General features: G+C 38.0%; 2 protein-coding genes across 2 annotated transcripts; both read right to left on the bottom strand.

The window, feature by feature from the left end:
• Nucleotides 1-872: 872 nt before the first annotated feature.
• LOC145780140 (uncharacterized) lies at nucleotides 873-2687 on the bottom strand. Its single transcript, XM_082591852.1, has one exon. It carries the CDS (start codon nucleotides 2618-2620, stop codon nucleotides 902-904), a length of 1719 nt encoding a protein of 572 aa, XP_082447978.1. The 5' UTR covers nucleotides 2621-2687; the 3' UTR covers nucleotides 873-901.
• Nucleotides 2688-4201: 1514 nt separating this feature from the next.
• LOC145779308 (asparagine synthetase [glutamine-hydrolyzing]-like) lies at nucleotides 4202-16477 on the bottom strand. Its single transcript, XM_082590862.1, has 12 exons — nucleotides 16192-16477; nucleotides 15594-15662; nucleotides 14013-14096; nucleotides 13531-13684; nucleotides 12849-13040; nucleotides 11329-11430; nucleotides 11080-11207; nucleotides 10321-10447; nucleotides 9944-10085; nucleotides 8864-9011; nucleotides 8476-8631; nucleotides 4202-7316 (listed from the first exon to the last, which is right to left on the bottom strand). The coding sequence occupies exons 1-12, from the start codon at nucleotides 16369-16371 to the stop codon at nucleotides 7101-7103; spliced, it is 1698 nt and encodes a 565-aa protein (XP_082446988.1). The 5' UTR covers nucleotides 16372-16477; the 3' UTR covers nucleotides 4202-7100.

Here is a 16477-nt window from a genome sequence, read left to right as displayed (position 1 = left end):
TATCCACAATAGCCCCATGGAAAGTCAAATTATTTTTATTGTGGTTTCAAGTAAGCTTCATCAACCCTTTCTCTTACTATTTTAATAATGCAATTGCAAAACTCAAAACAGCACATAAGTTGCAACGGAAAGCTCTTTTGTTCATGCACTGTCAAATGTACATTGTATATACAATCCCACCGCTGAAAGTAACTTAAACATAGCTTATTGTTTGAAAAATGGTTACCATTAAGAAACCATAGCATATTCTGAGTGCAAGTGTTACGTAGCTAAACTAACCGTAATTGTGATTACTGAGGAAAAGTTTATGATTGCTTTATCTTTCACGAGAACTCGTAACAAGTTAAAAAATAGAGAGCCCAAAATGACAATGCTAACCTCATGTTCAGCAAACGTTTTGAACACTAGCTTGCTTTTTATCCTCTGCGTTTGCTGAACAATAACATGAGTTAGTATGTTTTTATTGGGCTTTTGATGTTTTAATCAGATTGACCAGGCGTTCCTCTCCCAACCATTTTGCCCCAAAGTGGTAACCGTTTTTAAAACAGCGACCGATGAACAATAAGAAATAATGTAACTATAAAAAGGTGGATTGCTTCTACGTAATATCTTTATTCCACGTGCCGTATTACAAAAATTGGTAGAAGCCCCAGTGAACACTAAGGAAACTCTAATTCTAGTGAGAAAGGTTTGCTTTGTTTAACACATGAGCTCTCACATGTGTTAATCACAAATGATTTTAAATCCTATTTGTGGTTTCTACTTGGTAGGTTGTTGTATGAACTTTAAGCTTGAAACAGTCACAATATGCTACCTTGCTCGAAGCGTACTATTCCCTTATGGTGATTACCACAAAGTATGACTGGTGGATTTGCACTACTCAGCAAAACTCACTGCTTGTTTAATTATATTTTATACAATAACCATCACAATGCATACAACATCCATCCATAAATTCCTTCAAGTGCCACGGAATTTCTGTATAAGGCAATATTTTGGGTCGTCTCTTGCGTTGAACATCATAAATATGTATACACTCAAACTCTTCCGGTATTTGAATCCGTTCTTTCGGCTTTCCACCCAGAGCTTTTCGAATAATGTTAGCAGGGAGAGAAGGAATGATTACATTAGCGTTTTCAACAATTCCTCCAGGTCGTAACACTGTTAACACAAGCTTGCGATTCTCATCTTTTATCAAATGTATGGAAAGATTAGCTGTTGCTGACAACATGATGACTTTGTCTTCGGATGGTTTTGTACTGAGAGGTATTGGTTCTGGATTTCTTATATCTGTGACTGGATCAGAGTTAACGTTGGTACTGAAGTTCCATGACGGAACAGTTATTGAAAACTCAGTGTCTTCTTCATTGCATGAGTCAATCTTCTCCATGCATGAGTCAAGAACGTGCTCAGATTCTTCATGTGTTACTTCATGTTTCTTTTCCACGCTTATTGTTTTTTTCCTAGATTTTCTGAATTTAGATGTGCGATTTGTTGCACGAGGCTTGGCCAATTGGTGTTCTGTCGATAGGCCTAGTTGTTTTGATGACTTTAAACCACCAACTACAAGGAGTCTTTCCATTTGGTTTGGTGTTGAAAGTTGTTTTGATGATTTAACGTTATCAAGTCCCAGAAGTTTTGATGATTTAATGTCCCCCAGTTCGAGAAGTTTTTGAACTATGGAGTCTGTTGTTCTACCTTGGCCTAACACTGCAGATTTTTCTGGGACAATTACATACATAGAATCATTGCGATTTCGAGATGTGTGCTGGGTGTTAGAGTTAGATTCTCTTCCAAGGTAAAATTTTTCTATTCTAGTAGCATAATCTCCATTACCACCACTAAAGCGAAGTCGTTGTGTCATACCTGTAGTCAGTTGCTCAGTAGATTTTTCATTCATGTATGTGGGTACGGCATTGCCTGTAAATCCTTTTTCTTCAAGCCAGTTTCCAAACGTTACGTTATTATAGAACAACTGTTCATTTTGTAGCTGTTGAAGTGCCTCTTGTTGCAGTCCTTTATATTTACTCTTTAATTTTTTCAGCTTTTTTTTCTCGTTTTCCTCGATTTCTTTTTTTCGTTGCCATTCCTCCTGCTGCACGAGCCGTGCACACTCCTTATGACCCCACAACCTTGCTAAACTGTAAGGTGTTTGCATTCTGGAATCTCGTGTATCTATCGGTGCATCGTAATCAAGTAATACTTGCAAACAGTCAATCAAACCTTCAGATGCCGCTTGATGAGTGACTGTGAGATTTTTATCATTTGCACTCTCTACACTTGCACCATTTTCCAGAAGCCACTCAACACAAGACAATGCTCTTTCTTCGTGGTCTTTATTGATTGCTAAATGAAGGGGACGCCATCCGCTTGAAGACGGTAGGTTTATATCAACGTCAAATTTTTTCACTAGCAGTTGTATACACTCCAGCCGTCCATGCAGAGCCGCTACGTGAATTGGAGCAAGGCCATGTTTATCAAAGTTGTTGGGATCATGACCATCTCGTAAGCTTTGTTCCAGCCATTCACAATCCCCAATGCTAGCCGCCATGAATTCATCCTTGGTGAGAACTCTATCTTCGAGTAAGGTTTCGCGTCGTGTTTTACTGTCGTTCTCCATAAAAATGCTCAACCAGCTTCATTAATAAATTATACATAACATACATGTGATGTAAAGTTTTTCCCTGGTGCCTAAATGAAAGTTACAATTATCAGAAAGAAAGATGTTAGCCTATGGTTTAGATATAATACTTTGTGATTGTTCAATTCACCGTTGTGTAATTCAAGCCTGTAAGCTACAAGGGGCGCAACACAAGATACTATATAATATTTGGCGTGTTACATGCTGACGTTGATGCAGCGTTTATGTAATTTGACTATTTTCTTACTGCCTAGATAGGAAAATATAAAATCTCCCCATCTAAAAAGCAACCATCGAATGAGCGTAGCCAATTACAAATGGGCCTACATCTCATTGTTGTTTTTAAAACTTAATGGGCGGTAAAAAAGTTTCGCTACGACAATGAAAGAATAATCGAAAAAACATAAATCTCTAAAAGTTGTTGTATCCCTCCGAGGCAAACACTGGTTGCAACGATTAAATAGGGTAGGCTACCGAATATTTGAATCGCCTCGGGCGCAATAAACGTTTTGCGAGTCGTAGGCCTATGTTGTACACAGTGTGCCGGCTTATCGTTTATATTGTCCAATGGTACGTTTTTGTACCTCAGAAAATCGTTGGCTGGTCTAACCAAACATCAGTAACGGATCCAGTGGTCACGTGCTTGCGCGCCCAGGTCAAGATCAACTCTCGGGATGTGCGCTTGAGTAACGCATTTTTAGGACTGCTCTCCATGCAGCGGCACCTATAGTGAATGGAATAATTCTCCGGCAACAACACTTCAACAATCGAAAAACTTCACTCTGTCAATCTAGGTAACCGGCCCTATGTCAAAAGCCTCTACAAGTAGGTATGCGAAACTACCAGGAATAACTAATCAAGGCTTTGTCAGTCCGAGGATAAAGATTCAAAACCAAACCAGATTCTAAACCATTCAAAACTGTGCCTCCAGTGAAGCAATGAAGGGTTTCCTGAACTTAATTATCAAGGTATAGTCAACTTTGCAAAAGCAGAGTGTATATAGACTTTGTAAAAAGCTGGAGCTTTTGCAGTTGTTTTTTCAACCTGTGTAAGGAGATGCAGTCTGCTTGTAGTCTACATAGCCTACCGGTAATGTGTAATCTCAATGTGGTGTAGGCTATTTTTCATACAAATGATTGATGGTTGTCCAAAAAACATGCTAATAAGAAGTTTCATATCCAAATTATAGGCTGCCTACAGTGGGCTGCATTTTGAAAAGTAGATGTAACAATGGAAATCAAGTGAGCTTCAGCAGCCTAGGTTGAACGCTAGCACTCGCAGATGGTACGGTAACCTACTGTTTTTCTGTGATGGTTAGAAATAAAAGTAACTGATGAACTGAATGCCCTTCATGCTAGCAGTCTTGGACCAACCTGGGTTGGATTGGATGTATCTTTTGATATGGCCAAGAGCACTGGAGCTGGGTAAAGGTCTTTCGGAAAAACTTTAAAGTTTCAAACTCCAATTTTAACATTAGCCTTACGCCTATTTGATTAAGTAATGTGGGAGGTTGTTTTGCATGGGTATTAAAACCTGTCAATACTGGATCACACATGAGAGTAACAGACTAAAAAGATTGTAATGATCGCCTATAAATAAGATAGCCTATGTGTTTGTCAGCAGCTCCGATAGCCTAGTCCAGGGCTACTCAACTGGCGGACCGAATCCGGACCTTCTGGGTGTTGAAGGTGGACCTCGGGCTTCTGGAAGAATAACCTTATTGCCACATTTTACGGCCTCTTTAAACAAATTTTCATTAGGGAAAAGCAATTTTTATGATTATCCAAGGAGCTGGGGGGCTTCGCCGCCAGACCCCCAACGCTTTGCCGTCTTCTTTGATGGGCGATCCACACAGCTACACTACAAAGAAACACAATACATTTTTTCCTTGTTTATTTCTTTGTTTGTGTCAGACAAAAATCCAAGTCGTGTAATATAGCCTAGCCTACTACCTGAATAGTGTTTCGGGGCTCGTAAGCTACTGGTTGTTTAATTTTCGTGGTTGCATATGAAATATTCACCGGACCGCAAAAATATTCAACTTGTCAAAATGGACCTTTGCTAACATTAGTTGAGTAGCCCTGGCCTAGTCATTTGAAACAACCGATTTTGAAAACGCAAAAATAGCAAGATCAACGAACAGCCAACATTGAGGCATCAAAATGGCTTCGTCGCAGTTGAAAATAATATAAATAGGTTGAATTGACAAACATCAACACAAGATTCTGCACGTCATTAATTAGCTCTGAATAGTAGCCTACATGGCCTATCACTACTACCAGTCGGGGGTGGGTAGTTGTCTCTTTTCTTCCATAAAACACGGGGTGTAGGTCTAAATCAGGGGTGACAAACCTTTTTGCGGTCGCGGGCCGCTTTGTCAATTACACATGAGTTATCGGGCCACACAACTTTTTGATCGTAACGACATAGATTGGAATCTATTAAAAATACAAGGTGAAGTTGGTGAATATGGTGTTTTCACAACTTTACCTTGTAGTTTTCATATTTTCTAACTTTAAACCCTGAAAGTTAGTATTTAGGGCAAGAAAATAGCAAAGGAAAGGGGTACAAGTGAACGCATAAAACAGCTTTGAGATGTCTTTAATGCATGAGCGATTGTCAAATTGTTTTGCGGGCCGCACAAATTTCTTTGACGGGCCGCATGCGGCCCGCGGGCCAGTAATTGATTAATCTGGACTTGCAAGTAGGCCTACCTTGAATAATATTAGTTTTCTGTATTTTAAGAACAGTCTCAAAGTTACGAAAAATCTCAGCACCGGTAGCCAATTCTGTAGCCTACTTTATTTCAAATGTCCACTGTACATTAATCAAAATAAGTAGGCTATAGACTAATCATGCAAGATATTTATGCATATGCAGATTTTTACATAGCGATTGACTATTTACTTCACGTGCGTTCACCCACTCTAGTCTTACCGGTAGCCTACAAAATTGCTTGACTTTATACAAATCTAAATTCTTTGTACAAACTGGGTGAGCTGAAAACAATCGAAAAAATATTGCTAGGCAATCAATGTTTCCAATAACAAATGCAATTTTTGCACGAAGTATGCAATAATGCAGGGATCGGCAATCATTTTGCAGCACAAACTGATTTATGGTAATAAGTGAATAAAAAAATATCAGTAACCTCTCAAGTACATGTAGCAACACACAAAGTGAAAATTACATGACTTTGACTATTTTTTATTTTTTTGCTGCCTACACATTTTTTTTTATTTAAAGGTAGGCTACCGCTAGCCTAAGTTGAGTTAGGGGAAGACGAGGCAAAGCGGGACATCGCGATTTCTCACGTTTTGTATTCTTTGGCTCCCTCTAACCGGAAGCACTAGTTAGGCAACTATAAACTGTATTTGCTGTGAAAAAATGGCGACTGGCAGAGCACAACGCGTGTCGTGAGAAAGCAAAATGTGTTTTGGCATGGTTTGTTATGAGAAAAAGATAGAAAAGTAGCTACCACATTCGTTAGCATAAGCGAATTTGTTTGTAGCTTTGTTTTTATCTTAGACATTGAGACAGCATTTATTGGTAACAAAAGCAACTTTTACCTAAAACTTTAGGCCTACAGTTTTCAGCATAGATTTTATTTTCTAAAGGCTATACTTTAGGGCAAAGCGGGACAGCTTTATTAGGGCAAAGTGGGACAGTGCATTAGGGCAATATGAGACTCTAGAAGTCTAGATTGTATCTGTGGTTCTTCTGTTGATTGAATTTTTGTTAATAACTCTTTTAGCCTTCAAGATTGTAAAATATTTATCAGCATTCATTTATATTGTACCGGTAGGCCTACGCAATTTAATTCTGACAATGGTTCGTCGCTATAATAGAAAAACTGAAATAGGTAAATGGACGGATAGGCTATCAATATTAAGAATGCAATAGAAGATGTGAAAAGCAAGAAGTTGTCTTTGAGAGAAGCGGTTAAACAGTACCAAATCATGCAAAAATGAAGTGTCCAGCTTTGCCCCACGGCTGGGGCAAAGCGGGACATTTAAAAAATTTTTTTTTTTTGATTTGTACTATAACAGTGGAAAGATTCCGCTTGATCTTCGAACCAAATATGCTGACCAACTAAGGCTTTCGATTAAAAAAGAAATTAACTAAATCCAACCATCACTGTTGCTGAAATTACGTTTTTACGAAAAGTGTCCCGCTTTGCCCCGTCTTCCCCTACTTTCAAAAATCAATCATCAAACTGTTAAAAAATTTTAAAATAAAAAATGATAACTAGCATTATTAGTTGCTCTTAATTGCAAATCTGTAAAAATATCTGTTAACTTAAAGAATGGCGTAATTTATCCTTTTCGTGTGTCGGCTGTCGGACCGGCATTGACAAATAAATACTTGCCGGACCGGCATTGAATCGCGCCCTGATAGTCAGTTAGTTACCGACCCCTGCAATAAGCTAATGGTGGATGTGGTATTTGTTAACCAATAGTTACAATTTTTCATCGGTTTCGTAGCAAGATAAAACTCTTGCGCTTGGGTCACTGATGTCTCCCATCCACCTTGGCAACCAAATGTATGGTATCAGTTTTTCCATTTTATGGCCAAACTTTCCTTCAAAAATTTTCCTATAATACAGCGCCTCTTTTGTATTTGGAGGACAATGTGGAAACAACTCAGCAGATTTTGAAAGTTCTTCCTCTGTAACCTAAAAATATATAAAATAGATGAACTTAATTGACCAAATAGGCTAAAAGATGCGTAAAAGGAAACGCAGTGCTTCAATTTCTACAAATAAATCTTTGCAATATGTTGAGTGTCGCGTAGACTAATGCTTACAACAAATTTTAGGATTAACGTTTGCTACGGCTAAATTAGCGGGGAACCTGGCGGTTGGTCGATGTTGTTTGAATGGACTTACAATTTTTTTCCACAATGAGCTCTGGTTGTTGTGAACTCACTGGGCAAATAGGCTAAGCTACATCCTAGAGTTCAATCAGAAACAAGTTGTTTGTAGGCTAATATCGAAATATAAATACTCTTCGATCATGATTAACACACAAACCTCATAAACACCAATAAAAACTAAAAATAACTACAGTAGGCTATGTTAAAAAGCAATGATTGGTTAAAAGCCTCGATTTTGGCCACTGAATACATAGGCTACAGTGGAACACACCGCTTATCTGACCACCACAGGACAACATATGGTTGATCATATCCCTATAGGATGTAGGACTTTTTACGTTGTTGAAAATCTGCCCTCCAAAATTTTTTTACTACATCCGCTATCTGTGTAGCCTATATTTAGTATTAGCCTACAATAAATAGGCTACCCCTCAGTAGCCTAAGTTATCCGTTGAACATTTTCTGATCGAACTTTTAAGAAATTTTAGATAGGGGTCCGCTCCGCAGGCTTGAAAATGTATTAAAAAGGCTCCGTGACTAAAAAAGGTTGAGAACCACTGCTAATAGAGAAATAGGCTATTTAAGACCACCCTGAACCTGAAGTAACCATGATAATAAGGTGGTCTCATTATTGGGGTGGTCGTTAACCGGGATTCCATTGTATAGGCCACGTGTAGACTATGAGCTGAAAAGATTAACCCGCAAAATTACTTTATTCTTACTTGTGGGACATTAATCCTACCGTGCCAACGTGTAAGACTCTTTAAGGGTACCTAGGCTATAAAGCGTAGGTTAATTTACATGTGAACTATCATCTGTAGTTGGCCTACAGAAGAGGATAGGATACTGTAAGCCTTCACATTAAGAGCCTACACGACAGCTTAAAATTTAAATGTTAAGGAACGCTTTTGGCGGCAGTCATCACCTAGGGTAGATGAAGCGTACGTGGGCTACCTTACCTGATCGTTTATGTGCTGCTTCAAAATCTCAAACCATGACGCTTTTACAGAAGAAACTCCATCGCTAAATGCTTCCTTTTTCCGCCACAAAATTTCTTCAGGAAGTAGATTGTTGTGGTCAAACGCAGATCGAAGAAGATATTTTTCAATGCCCTTCTAAAAAAGAAAAGTTACTTAGGCTACACAGTACCGCAGGTTAATTAGCCAGAAAAAAATCTAATGATAACATAAACGAAGCGAAAGTAGGCCTAATTAAATTGATTCCATTGATAGAAATGCTCTAAACAAAACCAACAAAAGTAAAAAATTTGCGACAAAATTACAAAGGTTGCTGAAGTAAACTAAGCAGTGGCAAGTTAAAAAAAAACAAAACAGAAAGATCACCAACCGTTGGCGCTCGCATTTCAGCTGGAAGAGACAAGTAGTAAGATGTGAAAGCGTGATCCAAAAAAGGAGCTCGAACTTCTAACCCATGAGCCGCAGTGGAACGGTCCGTGCGTAGAACATCATACATGTACAAGTCTTCCAACAAGCGTCTGAATGACATGTCATACAAGCATTTGCAGTTAGGCGTTGCTGCTGACAAAAAGCAATGTAAAATTGATTTGGTTTAATTTCCACCTTAATCAACAAATCGACCCTGTAGCCCACTTAATTCTCGAAGTTTTTTTACAGTAAAAATAAGATTGATATCACCTGCAGCACAAAGCAAACAGTAATAAAGATAAATAAAATAAAAAAATAAAAAAATAGAATAAAAATATAATTATTAATTTACCAACCCTAAAATACTAGTGGTAGATCTGAGATCGGTTCCAGGTTGGGTCACGCCAAAGACTTTGAAAACGGTACCGATTGTGTTCTCTTTTGCTCAACGCAGTAAGAATAAGTCGAGTAATAACGTAGTGACATCGTAAACCAGGTTTTTATTTTTGGTTCCTTTGAAGGGCAGGCTAAGGGCTTGATGCCTTTATACAATCCCTCATTTGCTCGCTGTAGCCTACTGCCAAAAACATAACTTGCCATCTTTTTTTTTTGATTAATTTGACGTCCTTAAGTGTGCGACAAAAATAGTTGGTTTGGTTGGTTTTGAATCTTTATCCTCGGACAAATTCCTGGCAGTTTCGCATACTTGTAGAGGCTCTTGACGCAGGGCCGGTTACCGAGATTGGCAGAGTGAAGTTTTCGATTGTTGAAGTCCTGTTGCCGAGGAATTATTCCGTTTACTAAGTGACGCTGAATGGAAAGCAGTCCTGAAATGTGTTGCTCAAGCGCACACCCCAAGAGTCGAACCAGCGCCGCATAATCTTGAGTCGGGCGCGTTACCACTGAGCTAAAGGGGGGGGGGGGGTTATCTTCACTCCATAAAATAAAGGTTGCAAATTATGTGCAAGGCAGTAGAGCAAGCAAATGAGGAATTGTAGGAAGGTATCAAGCCCCTACTTTTTAAAAGGACCAAGTAGCCTACCTGCTTTCTTTGTCTCCTTCTTCTGATGACGGTTGCTTGTGGAAATAGATATAACCTTGAGCCAACTCATCAGCGCCCTCTCCCGACATAACCACAATAATATCCGTTTTTTCACTAATGTACTTTGCCAGAAGATACATTGCTGAAAAAAAGATGCAAGTAATTATAGAAGAAAACTGTATCAAAACTTCAAATTGCTTGGTTTGCAAAAAAACACAAAAATTTTAAGTTTTGACTCCGATAATTATCTATAATTTATGAACATTATCTATAGCCTAATTATCCGAAGAAAATCTTACACAAAACGTGTTTTTATGAAAAGGTTATCTTTTCTATAATTTATTCTTCACAAATGCAAACTCACATAGGCTACTTACGAATGGACGCTCGAATAGAAGTCACATCAAAACTTTCGATTGCATAAATAACATCTTCAATCGCTTTTAAACCTTCTTCAGGTGTAAAGCTTATTTCATGGTGTTCACTTCCAATGTGTTCTGCTACCTAAAAATTTATCACATCAAGTAAAAGTCACTCAGATGTCACATACATGAAACACTTTTGTACGAAAAATGATAATGATAATCCAATAAAAAGTTGAAGACCCAGTAAATGAAACATTTCATGGGCATTTTAGCTTTTGTGGATTATAACTTAAAGTAACGCAGACCTACAGTCCTACATCAGTGAATTTGTTTGTAGTAGCCTACAGGGCCTATATAATGCTTTTAGAAGAAAGTCGAGATTAAATTCATACGTCATAGTAGGCCTACTGTAGGGTGTAGACTGTAGGCTGTAGCCTACCTCTACCTAGCCCCTAGCCTACTACTGTAAAAACAAATATAATGACATGCCCTTTATCTGCAAGCAAATATAAAAATACTTGTCGAAAGAAATTTTATTTTGAGAAAATTGTTTGTCTAAGATAAGCATTTAAAAACGCTTTGATATGGAGCTTACTTAGTTGTATAGGCTAATAGCTTGCCAACACGTGAAAGGAAGCAAGGAAACTGGTTTAAGCCAACGGTAGTTATCGGAAGCAACAAATAGATCCAGTGTTTCGCTTAATTTTGATATAGGTGATGCAATATAACCATTAAGATCTGAACATTGGTCACCCTGGCTATCCATCATACCTTTCTTGCTGCCACAACGTCTGGACTTGAACCCATTCCAATTGAAAATGTTGGCAAAGGCCGTTTGCTGTTTCGTTCTTTTAGTTTAGCGGCAGCTATAGCAGCGACTACTGAGGAGTCCAGACCTCCTGCGAAAAAATCTAGCTCTTAAACGGACTGTTATCTTTCACATTTACACTAGGAACATCAATTATTTCAAATAAATTTTGATTTTCAATGTTTCGAAAAACATCGTTAGCTGAATGTTACCTGAAAGAAGGCTTCCCACTTGCCGGCTCGTCATTAGACGTTTTTCAACAGCATTGGTAAAGTACACACGAATATTCGCTTTGATCGCTTCCACGGTTTGATCTGTAAAATAACAGCATTTCAATCCTCCGATTTGCCTATTAAAAACAACTCGCTTGGTTTACAATTGGGCTCCGTTGCAAGATTCTGAAAATTCAAAGACTTTAGCAGATTAGTCTATACACACAAACTTTATGCTTGCTGCTGGTTCATAATACTAATATAGCGTAAAGTAGATCAACCTTCGTTTCTAACCCTTTTCTGTTGTACTATCATCCTACTGTGCTATCCTTGCCGTTAAGTTCCTGCCACACAATGAACACATTGGGAGAAGACATCAACCATGTTCAAAAAAAAATGTTACACCACATCTATTCGTTTTTTTGGTAGCCTAAGGTATGTTTTCACCATTTTGTCAGCAAGGTCGATCCCAGTTTCGTTTTTGTTACAAAACAAGATAACATCTTCTATTTTCCAAGTTGATACCACCATCTGGTCCAGCGGTTCCCAAACTGGGGTCCACGGACCAATTGGGGTCCGTATAGCAGTTTCACAGGGTCAGCAAAACAAAAGCTCATTTTTAATAATTTTGATTCGATATTTAAAATAGATTTGAACTTAATGAACTATGATATAAATTCCCCTTGTTTTAATTACATATGTTGCTTGTACAATGCTATAAATACATATCCGGGGAGGGGTTTGTGAAGTAACTGGGTAGGCACCTGCGATAATGAGTTTCATATACGTCCAGTAGTGGCTGAGCATCGTTAACGATCATCCAACCGTGGTACAAATTACAAATATTGTTTTCCGAATTATTATGATTAGATTTCCACTGAGTTTTTGACATCTCTTGCAACAGAATGATAGTTTGACAGAAAAGGTAGCATCTAGTAGCGCACGACAGGAAAGTTGCGCTATCGAAGACCAAACCAAATAGTCGTAAATTAATTACAGCAAAACAAGTGCAGCCATCTCAATAAACTTTTATTGGTATTTGATAGTTTTTTCTTTACTTTCACTAGCTCTTTTACTGATGATTTTTACTTTTTATCTTATTTTTGTAGGCTACTGTGTTTTTGTTGCTTTTTGTTCCAAAGGCTTTTTTCCTCTTTGATTTTTTTTTTGTAAAGCTTTATTGTGATTTTTTTTATCTTCTAACTGATCATAAAAATTTACCGAATCATCAAAAAATGTCAAAGGGTCCGCCAAGCAAAATGTTTGGAAAAGTTTGATAACCGCTGATGTGGTTGATCATGCAAGGTAGAGACTAGAGAGCGTGCTTACAACACCGAAAACTGCAGATCTGCACGGCGACTCAGGGCTTCTGCAAGTGAACTATGCAAAAAAGTTAAGCGATTGCAATCGTACACGGAAATCAAATTAAACCCTCAGTTTTGCTAAAGGTCTTAATCAAGTTGGGCAACATTTCACATTTAAAAAGCTTTAACCTAAAGTGGTAGCAAGTAGCAACTCACCTGGACTCAATTTTAAGTTTTGATACTGCCAGTGAATTGGTCGATCAGCGAAAGAGTGAAACTTGCCTTCATTTTCATACCTCACTTTACCTCCTTCAATAACACTGAACGTCATGTAGTGAGCGGGAGGAAACCACTGAAGCAGTTTTGTTTTGTCGTCGCCATTTTTCACATTTAGAATATTTACTAACCCTAAAAAAGTAAACATCGTTATTGCACAAAAATCGAATGAGGCTGTTCACTAGGCATTTAGTTCAATAACATGAGACGCTCTTCTGGAGGAAACTAAGCTAAACTATCGTAAGGTGTTTCGGGTGATGACCTGCATTTATTTCGACGTTTCGTCAATCAAACACAACTGACTTCTTTACGGGGCTAGATCAAGTAATGACTTGTTGACATTCCACTCAGTTGCACGTTCATTTCATTTCGTGCCACCAAGGTTATAGATATAGCCCACTGCAGCTTTACAAGTTAAAAAGCGAGAACCTCGGCATCATCATCGGTAGACCATCAGTCTATATGGCTTTGCTACTGACTAAGCACTTTTATGATTTATTATTGTAAACTATCACAAGCATAAACAATAGGTTGACAATTGAATATTAATGTTACAACAAATTTATGATGACCTAAAAATACATGAAATGTACTAAATTCGAAACAAAGTGTCTAGTCCAACCTTTTGCCTCAGAGCATAACCCCAACATTCCAGCCTTTGTAGTAAAGTAAAACAAAGGACGAACACCGTAAGTGTCTCTGGCGAGAAACACTTGGTTTTTCTGCGTGTCCAATATTAACAATGCAAACACACCATCCAGCAGAGCGACAGTTTTCTGTTAAAAATATTAATAACCTCAATGCAATGTGCCAATATAGACAAGAAATTTTCAACAAAACTATGAAATGTAGGTAGGCGGGTACCGTACCTCCTTTGCAAGTACCCCATATCTGTTGGGCAGTGCACAAAAGTTATAGTCTGCTATGAGCTTAGTCTACTATGTTGCTTAAAAAACACTTTTTAACGCAACAGGTGGACACGTTGATTACGTCTGCCTTTTTTAGACATAACTGTGTTTTTGTTTTGTTTTTCTGTAAAAATATGAATGACTATAAGTCACTACAGTTGCTTTTAAACCTTAAATAAATGTTCAGAAAACTCACTTCAATTCCAAACTTATTATAAAGATGAAGAATGATTTCGATGTCGCAAGCTGTTTCGAAATTGAAGCCAAATTCTTTTTTCAACTGTAAACAATGAATAGACTGGATATAACAATTTTAAATAATTGCAATAAAATATTGACTGGGCATTTGAAGATTGATGCATTTGTTTCCATGGCACAGTTTGCAGTGCTCTTCAACAAGGGTAAGCTATACGTTGCATTGAGGGTGTACCACAACAGCCACAGGCGTGAATGGGTACAAAGACTTACCAAAAATTGTAGACAACGTATGTATGGGAGTGACAAGCAGAATATGGGATGGAATAAAAGACAGATTTTGGAATGGAAAATGTCAGGAATTAAAGATGATAGGATAGAAGGCAGTCTACCATCCCAATTCATGAATTTCACACCGCATGAAGACATACAAAATTTGTAAAATAAGTTGAGCGAAAGTTTCCATTTGATTACTTTTCTTAAACTTAAATAATTCCAGTTTCGGTTTGTGTTGAACAATTGAACCAAGGCAACTGTTGCCCGGACAGTTGTGCGAGAACGAGAAGTCGACAACATTCACACCTCGTGAGTAGCATAGTTTCACTACAGTTCAGTCATTTATGCACTTCATCACTCTTTTGGATGAACACTCAAACAATGAATCAGTCCGAGAAGTAATAACATTATGCAGCAGCATGCAGAGCGCTAACTATGAAAACAGGATGACGTGATGGTATGGTGTGGTTCAAATAAGAAGAAACATTTGTGATAGATCAATCTGACTAAACGTTCAAGCCAAGCTCAGCTTAAAAAGTTGATGGTGCGAGGAAGCGCTGTTTCCATTTCGTTATAATCCAGTCTAGATTCAAATGTAATCCAAACACAATTGAATAGCATACTGTGGCACACACAAACGCAGAAATCACAAAATCTGTTCTTTCATACCACCTCGTACCCTGGTGACAAGGCTTGCAAGCATGCACCATGTCTGCTGTTGGGCGAGTGACATGAAATCACCCAGTGTTTGATTGGAAAAGTGCGCCTTGAAAGGAAAAACGTTAAAGAGCACTGCTTTAGTGGATACACATTTGATGTGGGTGAGCTTTAGTACTCAAAGCAATAAATTGCATAGACTACATCAGCAAAGATTTACGCTTAAAACAAATAATACAGCGCAATAATTCCATAATTACAAACAAATAAAAATTTAATTGTTAATGGTAGGCTCAAACCAATTAAGCTAATCTTGAATAGGATTCATTACAGAAGCTTAGCCACACAATACGCTGTGTATTAATATAGCTTAACGCACAAAGTGTCTGAATAATGCTAGAGCAGTAATGGTGAATTTAGTTGACAAACTGAAATTGCAACAGCTTTCCAGTGCAATTGTCATTACTTTTGTTGTTTGTAACACGCCGCTGGTTCTCACTCATTGGTGGACTTTTAACACATTAAGTACACTGCAAAGAAAACAATCAAAATATGTTGAGTTGACTTAGCAGTCTATAAATTGCTTGTCACAGGTGCAGTCCAACTTTGGAGTTAGAAAATGTTCCAGACAAGAAACAAGCGCACGTACCTTTATAAAATTATAAATCTCTCCGTTGCACATAAGGGTTAAGTGAGGATATTGTGTCAATCTCATGGGCTGAAAAAGAAAAACGCTATTCAACTTTTACTCAGCAGGTCATCACTGGGTAATTTAATACTGTTCACAATCCTACACGTAGGCTTAGTCATGAATTACAAACTGGTTGGTTCAGTTCCGTAGAAGGCCAATTATGTCTACTAAAACTGTTTTGAGCAAAGTGACGCAAGTAGTGGTTCAATCTTACGTTTTATTTCGGCAAGTGCTTAGGACTATATGAAATGTCCGTTACATTTTTGTCACAGTTGATATTGCCTTTATGCCACAGAATTACCAACTTCTGATACGATTCTAATCCGTTTACAGCAAACTTAATGACGTGTTAATTACAAGCTTACAAAAGTCAACGGCGGCAACAACAGTGAAAACAATACAAAAAATCGCAAAGATTTTCTGCTACAAACAAAGCTGATGGACAGTTAGTATTAATCGGTAACTTACTCCATAGATAACTTTGCATGTGCCTACAGAACATATACATCTCAATACAACCGTTCGTTTAAACTACTTTACAACCCGAAAAACTCACTTGCATTCCTCGGACGTTATCAACAACACACAGGCGATGAAAAGCCATTGTGCAGTTTTGAAGCCGATTAATGTTTTGCAGATGATAACAATCTGGTCCTCGGTGGGAAATTTTAAACGCACTTGCATAATGCTGTATGTCTTTTGAACTGCAACCAAATAAAGCCCAAATTCCACACATTTTGCTGATTGTTTCGTTGACAAAGTAGGTCTGTTGCTTCTGCAAAACTGACTGACAAATAACAACGCAAAGAAATCAGTTTACTAAAATATTTCAATCCTTTCCA

Source organism: Aplidium turbinatum, chromosome 11 (genome assembly GCF_918807975.1).
Source record: "Aplidium turbinatum chromosome 11, kaAplTurb1.1, whole genome shotgun sequence".
In the NCBI taxonomy this organism is placed as follows: domain Eukaryota; kingdom Metazoa; phylum Chordata; class Ascidiacea; order Aplousobranchia; family Polyclinidae; genus Aplidium; species Aplidium turbinatum.
The sequence above is the reverse complement of the archived record's forward strand: the minus strand, read 5'-3'. Positions and strand labels throughout refer to the sequence as shown.